Source organism: Falco cherrug, chromosome 4, assembly GCF_023634085.1.
Source record: "Falco cherrug isolate bFalChe1 chromosome 4, bFalChe1.pri, whole genome shotgun sequence".
In the NCBI taxonomy this organism is placed as follows: Eukaryota; Metazoa; Chordata; class Aves; order Falconiformes; family Falconidae; genus Falco; species Falco cherrug.
This window is the reverse complement of record NC_073700.1, coordinates 27,885,370-27,906,744: the sequence shown is the minus strand read 5'-3', so window position 1 is coordinate 27,906,744 and position 21,375 is coordinate 27,885,370. Positions and strand designations below refer to the sequence as shown.

General features: G+C 57.0%; 2 protein-coding genes across 2 annotated transcripts in view; one reads left to right on the top strand and one right to left on the bottom strand.

Annotated features, from left to right (window-relative positions):
- Positions 1-21,375, top strand: part of SLC5A10 (solute carrier family 5 member 10) — a 41,368-nt gene that overhangs the window by 14,414 nt on the left and 5,579 nt on the right. Inside the window, exon 9 of the mRNA XM_005435679.3 lies at positions 2,317-2,452. Within this exon, the coding sequence (XP_005435736.2) occupies positions 2,317-2,452 (136 nt within the window). The remainder of the gene's footprint in view (positions 1-2,316; positions 2,453-21,375) is intronic.
- FAM83G (family with sequence similarity 83 member G) lies at positions 6-17,608 on the bottom strand. Its single transcript, XM_005435678.3, has 5 exons — positions 16,956-17,608; positions 10,187-10,354; positions 6,447-6,571; positions 4,169-5,615; positions 6-512 (listed from the first exon to the last, which is right to left on the bottom strand). The coding sequence occupies exons 1-5, from the start codon at positions 17,448-17,450 to the stop codon at positions 93-95; spliced, it is 2,655 nt and encodes an 884-aa protein (XP_005435735.1). The 5' UTR covers positions 17,451-17,608; the 3' UTR covers positions 6-92.

The following is a 21,375-nucleotide window of genomic DNA, read 5'->3' as shown; positions in this document are numbered from 1 at the left end:
AAGAATCCCCTGCCCCATGTAACACAGCGCTGCCTGGGGTCCAGGCACGCTCTACTACTGCTCTTGCCCTGGAAGTCCACCTTCATCGGTGCCTAGTGCTCCTTCTGGCTGGTGGTCTCGGGAGGCTTCTTTTTGGAGTCAGTAGAAGCACCTGGGGTTCCCGCAACCCTGTTCTTGAGGTGCTTGGACTGGGACAGTTTAGAGAGCGGGATGCCGAGGGGTGTCCTCATCTCCTCAGTTGTCTTCTGGCTTTCCGGCAGGGAGGTCAAGCGTTTGCTGGTTGCTCTGGGGTTGCTTGGTGAGAGGTGGCCGGGCTGTGTGGGCTTGCTGGGGCTGAATGCTTTGCTCTGCCAGTAGGGCTGGCTGCCTGCAATGGTCTTTTTGGGTTCGGCTCCATCCCCTCTGTATTTGGTGGCCCCGGGGGGTTTCTCGTGCGTTGGGGAGCAGGAAACCTCCTTGACTTGTTCTCTGCCTACGGGGTTCCGGGGTCGGTAGCGGTAGATGTGTGTCCCCTGTTTGTTAGAGAGCAGAGAAAGACATGAGCCATTGCTGTCGTAAAGGTGCTGCTGCCCTGCAAGGACACCCCTTCGCATGGCTGTGCCACAGACTTGGTCCTCATGGACAAATCCCTCTGCCACTTGGGGTACGCCCTTGCCCAAATCCTTCTGACACTGGTGACAGCTCAAAACTGCCTCAAGTCTTAACCGTCACTGCTCCTCCCATTTCTTGCTCTGGCAAGGCACTGTCCCGCACATCGCAGCATCTCAGCGGCTGCTGCCCAGGCAGCCCAACAGCTCAGTGTCCTGAGCCAGGTCACTGCTGCCTGGAGATCCAGGACCAAGGACACGAGCGGCATCTCAATGCCTTCTCTCCAGCAGCAGCCTGAACACCTGTCTAAATCATCTAAGTGCTCATTTCAGGCCCAAAGATCATTCAGTCATCCGGACCCAACCTGCGGGATTAGGTGGCCGCTGAGATCAGATGAAAGGAGGGAGGGTTGGGAGACGAGGTGGGATCAGGAAACAACAGTGAGCTGCAACACTACTGCGGGGGTGGCTCTGATTAGCTGGGTTGAGACACACGTTTGGGTCAGGTCTGAGCACCATTAATCTTAATTTTGGACTGGGTAAGGCCTTAATGCACGGCTGTGGTCACCAGATATTTATCTGCCTCCTTGGGTGTGTCTGCACCGCAATCTGGAGGTGTGATTGCACCCTGTGCAGATGTACCCGGGTGAGATTGGATCTGGCGAGCGCAGGTGCTGAGGGCAGGATGAGCTGGGGCTGGGAGGCTGCGGGGCTGGCTGCACCGACCTGCCCTGCCTCTGCCGCGTGCTGCCAGCACCACATCTCCACCATGCTGTGGGCATCGTCTTGGCGTTTAGTCATTTAATCCCGATGTCCTGATGACCTCTCTGGTCCTCGAGCAGACACCTGCTTTGACCGGGAGGGCTGCATTAAAGCAGTTTAGCTTAGGTAATGCTAGGTTCCTTAAAATCAGTGCTAAAGTCTGAGATGTCTTCAGGTGGGAAGGGGTAGGGGTGATTCAGCTCCTTTCTCTTCAAGGTCATCATGTGTCTGATGTGGTGCACATGGTGCCTGAGCTGGGTGGTGGGTCCTGTGGCTCCTGACATGTTCTAACTCTCAGGCAGAAGTTAAACCACAGCTTCCTTGAACATCCCACCCCTAGGAACTGGCACCTTGTCCTTCCTGCCCACCAGCGGCATAAGCCAGGGGGCTCAGGAGTGGCTGAATCCTGCCAGGTGCTGAGCAGTTCTTTGCAAGTCTTTGGGGAGACTCTAAGCTCTTTTAAAGTCAGCGTTTCCTACGGATGTTGCCTATTTAAGGGAAATTGCCTTAAAGCCCAAAGGCTGGCTGCGCGGTGGATGAACCGCTTGGCCAGAGCTTTGAGGTGGGATGGTTTGAGCAGTGTGAGTGGTGGAGCTGTGGTAGGAGCAGGCTGGGCTCGGTGTCCATTTCATTGTGGTCACTCTTTGGGGAGGAGATGGAATAGAAGGGGCAAGAGGGGAGAGGGTTTTGGTGGGGAATGGTTGACACTGGCGGGAGGACACCCTGCTGTGGGTGCGCTGGGCTTTTGTGGTGCTATGGCATCACACCAAGCGGTTGCTGGTCTGGAGAGAAACCCAGCCCGTGAGTTGGGTACACATCTACACCGCATTTGGGAGATGTGTTCGGGCCCTATGCCCAGTGGCTCCAGCATCTGGAGATGCTTGGGATGCAGTTTGGTAAGGAGAAAGCTGATGTGGAATACAAAATGTTGGTGGCTGCTCAGCTGTCCTGTCTGACTCTCCCACAGGTCATCGTCCAGCGGTCGCTCTCTGCAAAGAGCCTGGGTCACGCCAAGGCTGGCTCCATCTTGGCCAGCTACCTGAAGATGCTGCCCTTGTTCGTTATCATCATGCCGGGGATGATCAGCAGGGTCCTGTACCCAGGTGAGAGCCCCTCTGTGTGGATGTGGAGCTGGCAGGGTGGGTATTTTGCCTGTCTCTGAATGGGAGGGGGACTTGTCTGGAAACTTCTGCTCTGCACAGACCTGGGGGCTCTGCAGGAGGGAGAGGGACAGGAGAGGACCCGAGTGTCCCGGGCGTGCTCCTTGTGCCTGGTGTGCGTCAGCCAACGCTACTGTACACTATTAACCACGCAGCCAGGTGTGGGCAGGGTTGCGTGTGTTTAGGCAAGGCGATGCTCCAGGGGTAACTTGGGTGCTGTGTTCTCAGTGTGATGGAAAATGTGATGTTTGCCCTGCGTGAGCCTCCGCCTGTGGCTTGGGCTGCGCTGGGCTATGGGCCAGCGTGTGGGAACCGTGGACCCAGAATAAAAGTGTTTGGTGGGGGTTGATGGTGGTTCCTGTTGGATTCAAGGTTTCTAGAGAGTTAATCAAAGGTTGCTTATATTTGTTGGGTTTACACATGGGAGAAACTATTCTCTGTGCATTTGCATCAGCTGAGTGCTGGTTTTCCTAACCCTGACGGCGTGTTAATTATCTGCCTTTCATGAAAGGGCCAGAACAAGTTATTGCAGGAACACCAACATACCTGGCCACCCTGAGCAAGGTGGCACCCAGGACCTGGGTGACAGAGCATCAAAGGGCTCCGTGCTTCTCACCCTGCGCAGCTCTGCAGGGCATGAGGGGACATTTGATGTGCAAAGGATTAAAACCCTGCTTTGAGATCTGTGTCACTGGCTGGGAAGGGAGAAGCAAGTGGACTCTGGGCTAGTAAATTTAATTCCCTGTAAATACAGATTAGATGCTCAGCTGGGGTAACCTCAGGTGGCTTCAGTGATTTCAGCTGCTGATTTAGTGCTGGGGGTTTGAATGCCCCCAAAACAGCGGCTGGGGAGCCTTGAGAATGCTTCGTCGTGGTGCAACAGTCTGCAGCGCTTGGGTGGAAACAGGGGACTGACCCTGCAATCCCCCTGCCTGGACAGGGTGATGCCCCTGCTATGGCGGGGACGGTGGCACTCACCCCCTGCTCTAGCAGTGGGGACGGTGGCGTGCACCCTGTGGTCTGTCAGTGTGGTGCTGGCATGCTCCCCGTGGGGTGACAAGGTCTGGCGTCACTCGTGGATCAGCCACAAAGCTGCTGACTGCAGCGCTCGCCCACAGAGGCTGCTGTCCCTGTTCCTCTGCTGTCTTGCTCTGCCTAATTGTGTGTCCGAGTGCTTTTACTTTGATACTAATCGCTTTTGCAAGGAGCTAGAAAACATGCCTGAGAAGGACACGCCTGCACGCACAGTCTTTTCCTGGCTGGGCATGATGCCACCGCTGACGGGCTGTGGGACAGAGCACAGCAGCTCCAGGCTCAGCTGTACAGCTGTGCCTGGAGCTGCTGGGCTCCATCCCATAGCCTGATGCCATGGGATAATCTTTAATTTCTCAAAATCTCCCCTTTACTAGCCATTCCCATTGCACTCCCAGACACCAATACGGACACCACCTTCCTGACCAAGAGCACCTCTTGGGTGACTCCTGCCATCGCCACGCGTAGGGCGTTATTCTCCCGCATAGGAAGCCTGATCTCAGCATCTAGGACGCGACACCAAAGCTAGGGATGATGCCACACCTTGGCTGAGCTGGCTGGGTCACCTCCAGGTTTGCAACCTTTGTAGGGTGGAGAAACAGGGAAGGTTATAGCAAAAAGTCCTACCTGCGTGGTACTGCTGGGGTAGGAGCTGTTGCCATCCAGAATGGTGCGGGGCAGCACACACCTTATCTCCACAGCGTTGCTCCTCCTCTTCGTCACGTCCTCCATGCGGACATGCTTCAGGGACGGGAGGCTCCCCAGGGGGCTGAGGAAGGTGCCCCGGCTGATGTGAGGGTCGCTGAGCTTCCTCTGCATGGGCAGGATCTCCCCATTGTGGGTGACATCTGAGTTGGTTCGTCGGAGTGGCCCATAGCGATCCCTCACCTCAAAGTACTCATCTGAGATGGAGGAGGCATTGGAGCGTCGGTAGCTGTGGTCAGCAGAGCTGCTGGAGTAGCTCTCCTGGTCACTGAGAGTGATGTACTCCTCTTCCTCCTCCTCCTCCTCTTCTCCCAGCCCATTGTGGGCACAGGGAGGCCCTTTGTCTTCCTGTGGCCCTGCCACTGGCTGGTCTGGCTGCAGATAGCAGGTGTCAATTGAAGTTCTGTTGGGGTTCTCCTCCGGTTCCTGCTTCACAGCTGTCTGGTCAGCTGGTGGTGGTTGTGTGTCACCCTCCAAGGCAACACCACTGTCACAGGGCGTAATGACTTTGGTCATAAGGATGCCAACAGGGACAGTCCTTGGCTTTGGAACTGGTGGCTTGATGTCTTCTGTTGTTTCCTCTGGTGGCTTCAAGCGGTGGCCCAATGGTGAAGCAGTAAATGTTCCTGCTTGCCTCATTGTCCAGCTGGTGCCTTCGACGGGGCTGGTAGCAGGGGCTGCAGGAGCTTCCATGGTGGTCTGTAGGGTCTGTCTTTGGCAGGGGGACACCAGAGGTGGCTCTTGGTCTGAGTTTTTCTTGGTCTCCATCTCCCTGTTCTTCAGCATCTGCCGGTGCTGGGCACTGGCCTGGGAGACATCACAGACTTTGATGCGGTTCATCTGCGAGAGCTTCACGTTCTTTATCTTGGGGTCAATAATGTTGATGTAACCCAAGACTTCGCTCCCGGGCTCAGGGTCGGGCTCAACCCAGGTGGGCAGATAGTCAAACATGTTGGCTTTCTCCAGATTCAGGAGGCCGGGGTGGATGAGCAGGGAGAGGTCTGCCATGTCGCCGTGCCTGTCGCCTCCCTGGCCCTCAGGCAGGGCTTTGCCTTTGTTGTCTGTCTTCTGGTTCTTGTCCTGGTTCTCGGATGAAGTCTTGCTGATCTGGTCGGCGCTCTTGGCCTTCACCAGGGCGTATTTAGGGTTTATCAGCTTCTTCACCACAGCGTTGGCAGGGGTCACTGGCACGACGGAGGGCAGCGTTACGGGCTCGGGCTCAGGCTCTTCACCCATGGAGATGGACTTGAGGCTCACCCCCTTGGACATGAGGTAGAGCTCCTGGAACTGCTTGTCAAATGCCTCCACCACTTGGCCTGAGAGGACTGTGATGACATTTCGGTCTGTCCTCGCCGCAGACCAGGTGAAACTGGAACAGAAACACATTGGGAACTCTCTGAGTGCTCACTGGTAAATAACACGCCTCTCCCCAGCCCTGGCTTTCGGCTTTCCCCGAGGGATTGATCGTGCTAGCAGGGACATGATCTCACTGTAAACATTAATAATAATGAGATCGAAGAAATAGCTCTCATTCCAAATTAGAATGAAGGGTTGAAGTCTTGAGCACCCTGGAACTTGAAGTAAAAGTAGAAGGTGTTTGCTGTTGGCCAGGTAGTTTTTTGCTTTACTGCTGGCCACTTTTCCTTTCTCAGTTTGGGCTCGTTAAGAAAAGCGACTCATAAACGGACGTAGTTTTTGTTGTGGCCAGAAAGTAGGAAATGTTTCAGTTCCATGTTTGTGAAACTTGTTCTTTAGAGCTGAAAAGCTTACCAAGACTGACTATCTCTACCAAAGTAAATTTTCATTTGGACAAATTGGAAAATACTTTGTACTGGGAATGTTTAACTGGAAAAGCTGAGGTCAATGTAAGAGCTAGGACTGGCTGCAACTGGGTGCTTTTGTCCTTCCTTGTGCTCATCACATCTATTGGCAGAAGCACTTGGTGTGTCCCACCACCTCCGAGAAGAAGGGAAGGGGTGTCCTAGACCTGGCTGTGGGGTGGTGGAGACCCCTTGGGTCCTACTCCAGATCTCAGGTGGAGCCTTGCAAAATCATCTCCTGGTTTAGGAGGAGGGGAGCATGCCTGGGACAGGGTCCTGGGGCCATGCTGGGCAGGACCAGGAGCTGGACCATGTGGGTCCATGTCGGCCCTTTGACCAACACCTCCATGGGGTGGGTAAGAGGAGACACCACTGATTACCTGTAGGATCCACACATGGCCCGGTCCCCGTCCACAAACATGAACTTCTGGGCCAAAGCCCCTTTGAACTTGGTGGCCGAGCGCGTGAAAAACTCTGTCCCCCCTGTGCTCCGGACTCGCAGGTTCTGCAAAGCAAAAGCACAAGGGTGAGCAGGCACAGGAGCGAAGAGCTGGTCTTCAGAGCATCATTCACCAGCATCGGTGCCCCCGTGGATGCTCCACAGCCCCTCAGAGGACTGGGGAACACTCTTCATGGCCAGCTCAGAGCTGGCCACAGCGATGGGAAGATAACTTGCCCGAGGTCACCCAGCAAGCCATGGACTTCAGGGATTTCCTGCTCTGCCCAGGTGTTGGGCAGTGTTTCCTACGTCCTGCACTCAGCGCTGCCTGCATCCATGGGCAAGCAGTGTGTGATAGCGCTGCCAAATGCTTTCCACCTCCTGCAATCTATGCAAATGCCGCCATGGGAGAGGTGATGCTTCACCTCCTCCCTGGCAGGAGACGTACAAGGGGCTTTAGGGGGAGGTGGTGACCCCAGGACAGCGCACGGGGACCCAATGGCAGTGGGCTTGTCCTCCACCGGGCTCCCTCCTTGCTGTGCTCCTAAACCTGAGCATCCAGCCCTGGTTGTAGGGGTGGCTGGGGAAAAAAAGACAGTGGGGCAACATCTTTTCACCCCTGGGAAACAAAACTGGAGGATGTGGGCCAAAAGGCAGCAGGTCCCTGCGGAGGTGGCTGGGGAGCGGCGTGTCCTCCCCCCAGGGAGACCAGGCAAGGAGGAGAGGCTCCAGCTCTGAGAAAATGGGTTTTGTCTTCAGTCTGGCTCATGCCTCCGTGCATCTCTGTGGAGGGCACGGGCACATTTTTCAGTGGAGATAGCATCTTTGACCGCAAATGGTCTCCCCTGGGTGGGGAGAAAATATTTTCTTGTGAAAGTACCTGCATTCCTCCTGTTCCTGCTGGGATGTTGGTAATGCTGTTGCTAAAGGCACTGTGTCGTCACTGGGTCATGCCCTCCATGGCTGGTTGTTTTGTGTTTGTTTGGTTTTTTGGTTATTTTTTGGTTTTGTTTTTTTTTTTAAAAAAAAGCACGAAAAGTATTTGTCTCCCTGGCCTCCAGCTTTCCTCATTTGCTTCCCTGGGGTCTCCCCTCTCCCTGCAGGCCATGCCCTGGTGCAGCCCTAAGGCTGGTCCCCACTCCTGCGTGCCTGGCAGGAGGGACGGTGATTCAGCACTGGTTTTAGCGCGATGCAAAAGCATTCCTGATCGGGTTTCCAGGGAAGTTTTACACACTGAATGGAGAAGTTTGGGTGGGGTTTCTTTTTGTGCATTTCATTTTACTTTTTTTCTAGCATTTGCCTTTTTGCCTGGTGTGGCTGGGGGGAAACTGGTGCTGAGCACCACAGTGGGCGGCACTGGGGGTGCTGGGAGGTGCTGGCAAGCAGGTTGGGGTGCCAATTCCCATCCCTGTCCTGTTGTCCCTACACATGAGGCTGCCAAGGGCGGTGGTGGGGTGCACACTGGCCTGCTGTCGAGTACCGCTTGCACCCAAGGCTGAGCCCCCTGCCCGTCGCCAGCCTGGGCACCCCCAGCAGCTCTGCCAGGGCTCTAATCTCCCCCACTTGGAGCTGAACCTTCGCACAAAGGCACGCAGCAGCCATGGGTTTTTCTCAGGTAACACCCAGGGGAACAAAGCTCCCTAGAAGCAAGATGCCAGTTACCTTTCCCTTCCTCCTTGCTCCTGGCGTATCGCTGCTGTTAAGTAAGATCTGTTTATTTAATCTCTCCCAAGACAAACGCGCAGCAAGCAAGCACCCAGCGGGCTGCCGAGCCCGGGACAGGGTGAATCACTCCCCAAGCACTTGCCATTGCTCAACGAAGCGACTGCCTTGCCCGAGCCAGCTTGCTAATTGCGAAGTGCAGAAGGCGCTGAGATAACGACGTAGGTTTTGTTAGCATCTCCTGGCTTACAAAGCAGCTCCCAGACACTGCCCTAGTTTCCTCACAGCCTCCTGCCCTGCTGCATCCCATGCCAGCAAATTGGCTGCAATATGCGGCAAATCCTAACTTCTAGGCATTTGCCGAGCTTTGCAGATGTTCTCCTGCTTTTCCAGTCCTGCCGCTGGGCTGCTCATGCATTAAAACACCGGTGTGCGTCAGCTCTGGCTTTTCTGGTCTCGGAGCCACAGCAGTCTGCAGCATACCAGACTCTCCGGGGAGTTTGGACTCAGCTGAGTCTGCTTTAATTTGTTGTGAGCACCAATTAAGCTGGGCTGGCGGGCTTGGTGGCTGGGCAAGGCATGCGGCTCGGGTGGCTGGTGCTTTCGGCTCCCTGGGGTGGGGGTCCCCGCGCCCCACTCTGTCCCAGCCCTGCCGCAGGCTGGTGTGAGGGTGTCGTGGCTCCTGCGTGTTCCTGCTCAGCTGGGGGTTTGCCCTCACTGTAAGCACATTTGGCGAGCTTGCCCAGGCACGGGCCTCCCTGCCGGCCATTTGGCAGCCAGCACACAGCTGGGTGACGTCAGGCGTGGAACCATCACTGTTCTGCCAAGCAACAGGCGAGGCTGAGCGACTCACAGCCGGCGGGGGAAGTACAGCTGCGAGAGGGGTGTCTGCAAGCCCCAGAGTGAAACTGCTGGGCTGCTCCGGTGTGTTTGCATCCGATGCCGCTGATGGGAGCATCTCGCCCAGCGGAGAGCCTGGGACTCTGTCCTGCAGCTGGAGCGAGGGTCCTTGCTCCTGTTGTTGCTCCTGTGGCTGATACACCCCCCCACCCTCTCCTCTGCCCCTTTGTTGTCTTCTGCCTTTGCACAAGCACCGTGCCAGGTGATTTTCTCTGCACCCCATCATGCACAGGGACATGTAAGGGCTTTGGGGCACTTTGGGCTGGCGATGGAGCCCCTGTGCTGCCAGGCATCCTCCGTGCTGTTCTATCTTCCCTTGTTTCAAGCAGGATTCGTGCACAGGAGCAATGTCACGTGCAGCTGCCAGCACCCCCGGGGCCAGGTGAATGCGGCATGTGCGGGCAAATCAGTCCCACGACTGCGCTGCCCGGTGTGGGCATCCTTGGCAGCTGCCGGGGCCGCGGGCAGCGTGGGTGCCTCCCTGCTCTGCTCCGAGCCCTGTGCTGGGGCGGAGGCTCCAGAAAAGGGGAAAATCAAGTTTTTTAATTCCTGCCTCTGACTTGCAGGAAAGCCCGAAAGGAAGAGAACTGGCCAGCGATTGCTCTTGCCAGTCCTGCCCCTGGGGCGGGAGCCAGCGTGGGGCTGGTGACAACGTGGATCCAACCCTGGCAGAGCATCTGCCTCGTGCCTTCCCTCTTCCTGGCTTGTTCACCAGAAGGAGCTGAGCACGTAGCTCTGCCCTGGGCTTTGCAGTGCCCTGCTTGACTCCTGCCTCACCCCGTGGGGCTGCAGCTCCCTGAATGCCCCCTGCCCCAAAGCTCTGGCTGGGTACCAGTAGCCCCCTGGGCTCTCCGCAGCCAGCTTTGCTGGGTGGAAATCCACGTCTGAGTCTCTCATCCGTTCCCCTCCATCCTGCTGCCTCTGGCTTTGGGCATCACTTTCAGCTTTGGCTATAGGAAAATGGACTAAACTCATCTAGCACTGCCCAAAGTTTGGGGGCTGCGATCCCCCCAAGGCAGGACTTGGTAGCCCTGTTTCTCAGGGAGAAGGGCTGGTAGATCTGGTCATCTCCCTGTGTGGAGGGGGTTACCCAGCCCCGGCCCTTCGGGCCAGCCTTACCTTCAGGTGTCCAGCGTGCATCTGGGCTCGCTCGCACATCTGAAGGAAGTGCTTCACGTTGGTTTCATCCAAAATGATGTAGACTCCCACTTTCCTCTTGAAGCCTGCGTCCAGGAGGTCCTTGAAGATGTCTACATCGGTGAACATGTCCATGACCACCGCAATGACCTGGAGAGGGGAGGAGAGACATGAGTCTTGGTAGCATGGCCCAGTGACAACCCCAAGATATAGCCAGCATTTGTTTTGCAGGAGCTTCTTTCTCTAGAAGGTCAGGATTTGGTGTGGGGGAGCCTGGGCTCCCCCCTTGGCTCTGGCCAGCCTGAGGGTGGAAAGCAGGAGCCCCCAGACCCATCCCTGTGCTGTCACTATGGGAGGTTTGGTTTCTGCTAGTGGCCTGTAACATATACATGTGAAAAATTGATTTATGAGGGTGAATCTAACTTTCATGCCTTTAACAAGCTCCGCAAATTTTAGAGTCCCGTTTTGGGCTGAGAAGTTTGGTGTCCCTTTGCTATTGGTGCTGCCCCTGGCCCCATGGCAGGGAGCACCAGGAGGGGAAACCTGCAGTGCAATGATGTGTCTGTCTGTCCGAGGGCACGTTGCATGGGGTGGCTGCTGTCTCTGGGGTTACCGTGCATGCTGTGATGAGAGAAGTGGTATAAAAAATAGCTGAAAGCGATGCTAAACTTGGTAGAAAGTACCCGGATACCTCTGAGGTGCATTCAGGAGCTAAAACGACTTTTAAAAAACAGGTCTGGGTGGGAGCTGACAAGGTTGCTTAAAAGCAGCCGGCAGTTTGCAGCTCCCAGCACCTGCGACCGCCTGCTGTTCCAAGTCCAGGCTGCTGCTAGCAGCGATGTGGCTGCGTTCAAAGTCAGCTCTCCACCGTGAGGCCGAAGCAGAGCACCGGGGGCAGGCAATGTTTCTGTCATCGGGGCTGCTGACATCTCTCTCTGTCTCGCTGCTTAGCCCTTGCATGGCTGGGAGCCTGGTGGGTGCCTGGGGTTCTGCTTCTTCCTGCCGGGCTGGTGAAAGCAGGGCAGAGCTGGGCTGACAGTGCCAGTGCTCTGTGCAGCGCCGGTAGGGTTTGGCACGTGGCAGTGTCACCATTCTTTGCAAGGCAGAGCTGCCTTGTACCCAGGGTGTTTGTTGCTGGGGCGAGTCCCACATGCAATAGGAAGATGCATCTGTGCTGCATCCAGCTGCCCTGGGGTTTTGCTGGGATGGCTGTCCCAGCATCAAAATTCACTCCATGCCCATGGATTTTGCCTTCCTGGGGATGGCATTGCCCATGACAGTGAGCAGCAGCGGTGCAGCACGGGACAGGTGCAGGCGAAGGGGCTGGAGGCAGCTGCTCGTAGCCCAGCTGAGCATCTCGCTGCAGCCCCTGGGGTAGCAATAGGGCAGCGCAGCCCCACAGCATGTCTGCCTCCCCTCATCCCACACGGGGTGGCAACAGCCATGCAGGAAAGTGGCTTGTCATCAGGGCACTGGTATGTCATCCATCATCCCATGCTTGGAAACCCATCGGTGCCCCCATCTCTGTGGCTGTCCCTGGAAGGTGCCCTGGGTCAGGGGGAGGTGGGTGCTCTTGGCCCATCGCCTTTCCAGGGGGGCTCTGCTGGCCACAGCATGTGGCCAAGCCCCGAGGACACCAGCATGGGAGTGTGCATGCCATGGGATTACACAGGGAGACCCTGGGGTGCTCCTCCCTCAGGAGGGAAGAGATCGGGATGGGGCCGGGCACTTGCACACTCAGGCACGTCCAGTCTGGGGTTCTCAAAGCACCAAGCTGCCTTTTAATTAGTTTTGTGCCACAGGAGGTGGAGAGCTCTAATTAAGAAGAGGATCATGCATTATGACACTGCTGGCTCTTCCTTTTCTGCAGGCGATGGGGTGAGGAGCAAGGCTGCGTGGGGAGCCCTAGCCTGTCTCTGATGCTGCCCTGACCTCCCCAACGCCAGGGGAGCATTTTGGAAGGTGCCAGTGAGCCATTTGAGAGGGGACAATACGTCTCTGCCACTCGATTTTAACTGAATTCCCATTTATCCTCACCTGAGGGCCTCTCAGCAGGCTTTGCCATGAAAGGATAAATCCTCACTCCCTTGTGCACCTGCTCCTGTGTTTTGCCCATTCTTGTTGTTCTGGTGGGGAAACTGAGGCAGAAAACCAGGTGCCAGCTTTGCATGGGCTGCTTGCCTCACCAGTGATGTGAAGCGGGACAGGTTCAAAGCTACTCTGGAAGCTCAGGGCTTGGCTTTTCCATTTACAGCAAGTAGCTGGTTTGGAGCTGTGCTGCCGCAAGTCCCGGGTGAGGGGTACCTGAGCTGGGATGGCGTCTCCGCAGCTCAAGGAGGTGGGTTTGGTGGCAGGTTGGCTCCTCGTGGCTCTGGTGGTGTCACTGTGCCTGTGCACCACGTTTTCTCCAGGAGAAGCTGAGGGCTTTTCAAATGGGGATGAGAATAGTACTGGCCTTCATTTGGGGAGGAAAAGAGCATTTTCCCACTGCGGTCCTGGCATTCCCTAGACCTTGGCTTGCTGCTATGGCTGTGCAGACAGGAAGGTGCTTTGCGGGGACGAGGGCAGGGCACGGTGATGTCCCCCATCCCAAGCACCGCTCAGGTGGGGCTGGCGAGCAGGCAGCACGCTGCGGGCAGTTGCCCAGGGTGGCTGGCTTGGGCATTGGGGAGGCAGCCCGGCTTTCACCCGCTTACCCACGTTTTCAACCCGATTCCTCCTGCTGGGCTGGTGCATCCTGTTGCCACTCAGCGCTTCTGCTTCTCTCCCCGCCGCGTCTTGCCTGCGGGACAGGCTTGGCCTCGGTTTGTCACCCGGATCTCATGCCAGTGTGCCAACGCGCTGCACTGGCACAGAATGGACCGGTGAAAGCAAGGACAGTGCTGGCAGCGCTCCCAGTGCGGTGACTGTCCAGGGACCGCAGGGGTGAAATCTGCTGCTGCCTGTGCTTCAACCTCGGCTGGGACCGGCTGCGTCTGTGCCAAACCCAGGTAGAGGGTTTAATCTGCAAAGGATGGAGGTCGATCTGCTCCGGAGAAGTGAAATCCTGTGTGCTACTTGTTTCCCAGCCTGGAGAATGGGAGTGCCTGGAGCAAACCGTGCTGCAGGGAGTGAATCTGGCGTCCTTGTCCCCATCACCTCTACCAGGGCAGCACTCAGTGCCCCATGTGCTCGGTGCCGGGGAGGTCCTTGGCAGAAGAAGAGATGCATCTCTTCCCAAAGCCCCTCTGCCACTGCATCATCCCAGCTTTGCTGTCCTTTTGCCATTCATCTGGAGGGTGTGGAGAAAACCAGCCCCAAATCTACAGCCAGATGCTCCCAGAGGCCAAGCAGGTGATGCTTTCCTTCCCAGGATCCCAGGAGCTGCCAAGATCTGCTGGACGCAGTGGATGTGCAGGTGCCGGGTCCCAACACCTCGAGGAGCAATGAGCATTGCAGCCCCTTGGACCCTGGGCAAATGGTATTGGGATCCCTCTGAACAGCTTTGATGAGCAGACAAACTGCAGGATCATGTTTTATAGAGGAAATTACAGCTCTTTATTAGCTCAGTCTGAATCATCAGATAATGACTTTTGGGGCGCACCACGTGGGCATCTAATAAATTAGTCAGGCACCAAGGCACAATTAGAGGAAGCGTGTTGGGATGAGGGAGAGGTGGGACAAGTAACATTAATAATTGCTCTCCCCTGACGACCCTTTCATCCAGGAACGGCAGAAGGTTTTGTAAACAGTAATTAATAGGGCCTCCCAACCTTTGCTGGAAGTTGCTCAAGGTAATTATATCACCACAATCCCAACCTGGAACCTCAAGTGCAGAGAAGAGGTCAGACTCACTGCTGTCTCTGGTGGCTTTGGCCAAGGTCGGTGTTTTCAGCCTGCTCTGGTTTCTGGTCAGATAGAGCCAAAATCTAGAGAAGAGGAGAGGACGGAGATCTTCCTCCCTACCCATCCTGTGAGCTTTGCAGCCCGAGGGGATCCGTGTCAAGGGAGAGACAGCCGTGCAATGGCTGGACCTGGTGAAGGTCTCCAGGGTGAAGCCCGGTGGTGCACCACATCCCTGACCACCTCTGTTCGTTGGCCACAAAGATGGGGATTTGGTGGGAAAGCAGGGACGTGGCTGCAGGATCCTGCCTCTCTTCTCTCCCTTTTATTCCCAGAAAGAGGAGGGGATCATTTGCATCCCCTGCTCTGGCTCGCCTGGGGCTGCCTCTCTGCAGAGCAAAGCAGAGGCTTCAAACTCAGCAGCGTTTGGCCTCGTTCCTGCAAGCAAGTAGGTTCATCTGCACCATCAAAGGGGCCTCACATCTCAGCTCCCAGCTTCCTCGCCCCAGCTCTGAGCTGCTGTGAGCCTGCCCAGCGTCAGCAGCGTTCACGTGGGCTCTGAACTCTCCTCGGCCAGGCTGCCTTTCAGGTGAACTTTGCTCTTCTGGCCACGAGACAGCAACCTGCACGGCGCTGTTTGGTGTTTGTCATCTTGAGAACATTTTGGACCAAGTGCCTTTGATAGTGGCTGGAGCAAGGGTCATCCTCTGGGGTGCCACGCTGAAGCTCTCCCAAGCCCACGCTCCTTCGCAGGCAGATGAAGAGCATGGCCATTGCCTGGTGGGATGGGACAGGGATCTCCACAGGATGACCCAAGGGATACTGCAGAAGGACAGGGCACATGGCCAGCCTACATGACATCTGAGGGGGTGGCAGCTGGACTGCTCCTCTGTCCACTCTTGGCTTCCTCAGCCAAACCCCTTCACCTCCGAGCTGCCCTGAAGACCTTAAGCCTTGGCTGAACTCTCTGGGTGCAGAGGAGGGTGCTTTAGCCCAGTGTCCCCACTTAGTGGCACCCACACCAGCCAGTCACCTGGGCTCAGCTGTGTGACAGCAGATTCAGCTGCAATAGCTATGGTCCTCATATACGGGGTGGGAGACCTCTGGAAGAGCCCCACTTGTCAGACCCCCTAACTCCTGCCACCCCCAGCCCCTGCAGACTGCAGGTTTGAAGCACACACCCATCTTTACATTTCCTGGGGTGTCCCAAGCTCCAAGCAGGCTCCTGCATGTCACCAGTGGTGTCACCACGTCTCATCCCACTGACAGGGACCACCTGGACTAGGAGGCAGAGCCCAGCCCTCCTCATGGGACATCAAGGTACCAGTGACAAGCACGGCAGCATCAGCTGTGGCTGTATCCCTGCAGCTTGGAGATGCTCCAAGGCGAGGTGGAGATGGTGCAGGCAGTAGGGCCGGGCAGCTGCCTGACTCAGCCCCTGGCTCTGCTGAGCAGGAGGAGGGAGGCAGGATGACTCAGGAGATACCATTTGCGTGGGGGCAGGTGGGAAGCGGTGAGTAGGCAAAGCCAGGCAGGAGCTGCAAGCCTGGGTCAGAGGCAGCTGGGAAAAACCCGAAGATGAGACATTATTTGTCGTGGGGGAGTTCTCCCATCCTCCATCCCATGGGATTTCAGCCTTCTCTTCCCTTTGCCCTCACTGCAAAGCCCTTTGGTCGGAAAATGTGACAGGTAAGGACAGGTCACCTCAACTTTTGCAAGGTGACAGTGGCCAGAGATGGCTCCTGCCTGCAGCCCCAGCACCCCGCATCAGCCGTCCACGTGAGCTGGCTGCCTCGGATGCATCGGGACATCAGTTCTGCTGCCTAAGCTGGGGCTCTTTGTGCTCAGACCCCCGTCCCTTTGGTCCTGGAGAGGCTCTGATGGCTGCATGCCCCAGGCTTCCCTCGCTCCTGCCAGGATCTGCGAACCCCAGCACTGTCTCTGGCCCCAGCACAGTGGTCTCTGGAGCCACATGGACCCACCGCATCCTAGCCTGTCTCCCTCTGCTCCATAGCCACCCTGGTAAGGATCTCCTCATTTTCCTGATGGAGCATCCCCAGGGTTGGGTCGTTTCTCCATTGGATCTGGATTTCTCAAGGGAGTGGACACACAGAGCTCAAAGGGCTTCAAATCACTGCGAGACTGACATGTACCAACCCTTCCCGTCCTTCCCAGCTGGGACTGGGTCACTGCAAAATACCAGCAACTGCTGGCCTTCAATGCATGTCATCCTTCTCCTCCTTCCCTGGCCCTCCTGCCCATGACACCAGCCTGACCCCATCGCTCACACAGCCCAACTCCCTTGCTTCTTGGTTTGATGCCACAAGGAGAGCAAGTCTCAGCCCAAATCCCCTTGGCACCTCCGCAGCCTTGTCCTGCCCATCATCTCATGGTTTTCCTCTTAAAGGCAGGATGAGGCCAGCTCAGAGCACCACAGCAATCTCAGGCCAAACTTGACCCTCGTATACGTCAGCACCAGCCGGTGGCTTTGGCTGCTTCGCCCCAGGGCTGAGTTTGGCGGCTCCGGTTCCTGCGTGTTGCCACATGCAGTCACACAGGGCTCTGGGAATAACGATCGTGGGCTGCCTGGGACCATGGGCTCGCAGCTGGGAAGCAGCTCAACTCATTTCTCTCCCTGTGATTTTCCCCACAGCCCCATAGGGACCCTGGGATTAATGATGCTGCCATACGGATCATGGGAAGGGTCGCGCTGCTCCCAGCGTGTCGTACCAAGTTGACGGCATATTCAGCAAAACCTGATCCCCAAACACTGAATGAACATGGAAAAAACTGAGCGCTCGACCCCGATGCCTTTGCAGGGGCAGAGCTCCCCACAGAAGAGGGATCGCCTGGCTGAGCAGGACCTTAGGATCTGTCCTCGGCAGGACAGAGCGGGGCTAATCCTGCCCTGTCCCGCAGCGCACCTCACCTTCTGAGCCTGGCAGATCATCTTCCGCACCACCTCCTTGATGTGTGCTTGCCCCTCGATGGGCGGCTGCATGTAGACGGTGGCGCGGGTGACGCCGCGGTAGGCAATGGTCTCGGGCCAGCCGAGGTCCAGCTGGGGGATGGAGCGGTCGGACCTCTGGGGCCAGTACTCCAGGGAGGGAGCCACGTCCTGCTCGTCCCCTTGGCTGTTGCGCTCGCCTTCGCTCTCCCCCGTGTTGCTGCCGTGGTGCGGGATGTACTCGGAGCCGGGGTCATACGTCTCCAGCGTGTCCAGGATCTTCTTTAGCTCCAGCTCTGAAAGGAAGTCCCTGATGTTCTCCTTCTTCAGGACCTCATAGAAGGCATCGGGGCCACGGGAAGCCAGTGCCTCCAGGGCCAGGCGTTGCTCCTCGCTGTAGAAGAACTCTGGTTTGGACTCACTGGACCTCCAGTTGACGTGACTGTCATCCAGGCACTGCACCTGGGAGAAAGCCATGGTGACCGCACGTGCCGGTCCTCTCTCCGAAGGGAGCTGTGTACCCCCAGCGAGCGCTGGATGTCGACAGTAAAGAAGGAATTAATTATTCCCCAGCCTTTAAATACGCGTTTTGCTTTACTTTGCCCTCCCCGGCTCGATGCACAGCTGGGGAAACACGCCGCTCCCTTCTCCGCCTGCTCCCGACACGCCGGAGCTCTTTGCCAGGGAGGAGGATTCTGTTTCTTGCTCGCTCCCAGCTCTGCGTGGCAAGAGGGCTCCAGGCAAGGGAAACCTGGAGCTTCCCACCGCCGGGGCAAATGTGCACCGCTGGGAGGGTCCTCTACCTCCGGGTCCACACTCTGCTCATCCTCCGCTCTTTCAACGTAACAACAATACTGGATAAAATAAGAAGTGGAAGACAAACGAACAAAACCCCAGCTTAATAAAGGGCAGAGAAAAGCAGGATTTCTCGGCCCAAACGCCGTCCCTGGTTATCGTTCCTGGAGAACTGGGTCAGCCGGTGGGTTTCGTGGCGGCGAATGTCTCCGTCAGCCTCCGGTGCATTGCCCTGGCTGGCAGGCGGGTTATCGTGGGCTCCTGCCAGCGCAGTGCTGGGGCCGGACAGGTAACAGCAAGAAGTGAAAAGAGGAAAAGCAAAAGAGTGATTCATCACTCCGCCCTGCCCCACCTGCAGTCACATGCTGCCTTCACACATTCCCAGCCCTGCCTGCACATTAACTCTTTCGGCTGATGCCATCCTCACACCTCTCCCCGGCCCCAGCATCCCCCTGGGACCATGTGGGAGGTCAGTGGGGGGCTGGGGAGGGGTTGGGTGTTTGTCTAAAAAAACACCCAAAAGTGGCTCCCCCCTGAAATCTCCCCCCTCCTGCTATGGCAGCTGGTAAGTCACTATTTTCCAGGAAAGCAGCTCTGCCTTGTGGTTAACCCCTCCTATGCCGAGTGCAAGGACCCCGTGCTGGTGCCGAGCTCGGAGCCCAGGTGAGTCCCGGGGGCAGCACTGGGTCAGAACTGCCGTGGGAATGGTTCAGAGCTGCACCAGGGGAGCTTCAGGCTGGACATGAGGAAGCATTTCTTTACTGAGAGGGTGGTCAAACCCTGGGACAGGCTTCCTGGAGAGGCGGTCGGTGCCCCAAGCCTGTCAGTGTTTAAGAAGCATCTGGACAACGCGCTTAATAGCATGCTTTAACTTCTGATCAGCCTTGATGTGGTCAGGTAGTTGGACTAGATGATCCTTGTAGGGCCCTTCCAACTGAAAATATTATATTCTGTTCTAAACACCCCTCTCCTTTGGCATGAGATTTGCAGCATGGACATGGTCACGTCGCTAGATCTTGCTATGGCAGACTGTTAATAACTGGGAGGTGGGCAAAAAACCCACCCTGCATTCCTCAGTTGGTGCTCACAAGCCAGAAACATGGAGCTTTTTGCTTGAAAGCTCAGATAAAAATGAGTTTCAAGAATCGGGGTCAGATTCTTGCACTGATGCAAAAAAGGTAAGTGCCAGGGGCTGCGTCTCGCTCCCTGGCGTTGGTGCAGCTCATCTGGATTTGCAGCTGTGTAAATGAGAGCCCCGCCTGAGTCAGGCTCCTGAGGCGAAGCCACCCGTTGGCCTGGGTGCTTGGCCATCAAAGCGCTGCTCTCGGTAGACACGGTGGCCATGCAGCGTCCTGGCCACCCCATCCCCAGCTGGGGCTCGCAGAGTGGCGAAGTGCCGAGCCCAGGGTGGGTTTAGAAGAAAAGCCGAGTCAGAAACATGCAGAAAGGGGAGAAACTCCAGGGAGTCTTTCTCCAGGCTAGGCTGTGATGAGGAGGGGCTGACACCCGCTCAGCTTTAAGTTGCAGTAATGGGCTGCTTTGGGGAGCCGTTGGCTTTTCTCCCCTTGCATTGGATTAAAGGGGTTTATGTGAGTGCACGGCAAAGGCTGGCAAAATCACCCCCCGCCCACCCCCCGGTGTGGAATTGTGCACTGGGCTGTGCTTAGCCCCGGTCTGTTGTGTGCGGGAGGTGGCAGTGAGGCGGGGATGCACACCGGGATATGGGGATGCGACAGCTGTGTGTTGGGATCAGAACATGAAGAGGAACGAAGCATTCGGCTCCTGCTGCCTATCAGTTCAGGAGGTGTTTGAGATGGAGCTGATGACTTTATGTAAAGGCTGCGCTGCCCCCGTGGTGGGATGTCACCTCCACATGGTGGCCTGGGCAGCGAGGGGTGCAGCAGAGACCGAGGGTGCTAGAGCCAAACCTGGGTATTTGGGGTGAGGTCCCAGCCCTGCTGAGCTGGCAGGGCCCCTTCCCCCCTGGCTGATGGGGTTGCACCTGGGACAGCAAATGTGACAGAGCCGAGCGCCCAGCCACCACCCACAGGGGAGCTCCGGCACCTCATCCCCCGTTGTTGTCCCCCTTGGGTGGCCCAGCCCCGGTAGGTTGGGAGATGCCCTGGATCAGGGCAGGCGCCTCCAGCGTGGGTGTGCATGGCGTGGCTGGAGCGTGCTGCGGTTGTACCCACCTCAGCCACCACTGACTGCCCTGGCTCCATTTTCATTGTGCAAGGAGATTTATGGTCTCTTTAGTGGGGTGTGTGTGCTCATGATTTATTACACAGCGGCATAAATGTGGCATCCCATCCATCGTGCGATGTGCTGGCTCCTACAGCTGCGCTGCTGGGCGGGGATTGGGACCACAGAGCCCACGCCTGGAGCATCGCCTGACCCTGGGTGGGGTGAAGATGCCGGGGTCACCTGTCCCCAGTCCCCTAGGATGGAGAACCCAGAAGTCTTCACCCCACGTGGGGAATTCAGCCCCTGGCTTGCATGAAGCCCGGTGCAGGGGAAAAGCCGGCAGGTCCTTTGTGATCCCCTGCCTGTCTGCAGGGACAGGTTGCTGTGGCTGAGCAGGTTGGTCCCTGCCATCACAGGTGTCCCCACTCGACCGCCACCAGCTGACCCAGCCGGACAGGCAGCACCTGGCGCAGACACAGCCCTGCTCCCACAGCCAGCACCAGGGCCGGCTCCTCCCGGCTGCAGATGGAAGCATTAATTACAAGCTCCTAATTAATTTCCCATCTCTAGCAGAGGGCCTAATGACAAAGCAAAGCAGCGGGGTAGGACGCTGGGTCCTGCTCCTGGCTCAGGGGCTCCGGCTGCCCTGCTGGGCTTGGCTCCTGCTTCCTGCATGCTCCCGGTCCCACTGAGGGGTTCAGTGACAGAGCTGAGCCCTGGAGTGGGTGTTTCAGCTGGGCTATAACGCCCAGACACTGCTTTGTCCTCTGAAGCATCTTCCACCTGCCTGCCGCCAGCCATTTGCATGCAGCCGCACGCAACGTGGTGTTTTAGAGAGAGGGAAACTGAGGCACAGAGCGGTGATGGCAGCTTTACTCAGCTGCTGGAGGGCAGAGTCGCTGGAGCCCCAGTGCTGACTCTAACCCTGGGGAAAGACAGCCCAAGCTGGGCTTTTTTAGCGTCCTTGGGACGTGCTGAGCATTGCCTGTGGTTTGCTGCCTGCACCCTGTGCTGCATTCCCATCGCATCCCCATCGCAACCCGCGCTTTTTTACTGAAAGCCCCAATGTGTTCCCAGCTAGTGTTTGCCTTCCCCAGATGCTGCTGCTGGGGGGCTGAGGGCTGCACCCCACTTTGGCAGCAGCCACCATGCAGGGGGGCTGGGGTGACGGTCCCAGCTGCGTGCAGAGATCACCTGTGCTGCTCCCTGTGCTTCTCGCCAGGAGCATGCCGACCGGAGAGCCAGGCAGCCCATCCATATTTATGCCTGACATTAATTTCCATCCATTTCAATATTTGATGAGCATAACAATAAAAAAAAAGGGTTCAGCACTCGTTGAGACATAGAAGTAATTGGGCGTTGACGATCCTGGCCAGCTGCCACGCGCGTCCTGCGAAGCTGCTGGGTGCTGCCCATGCTGGGG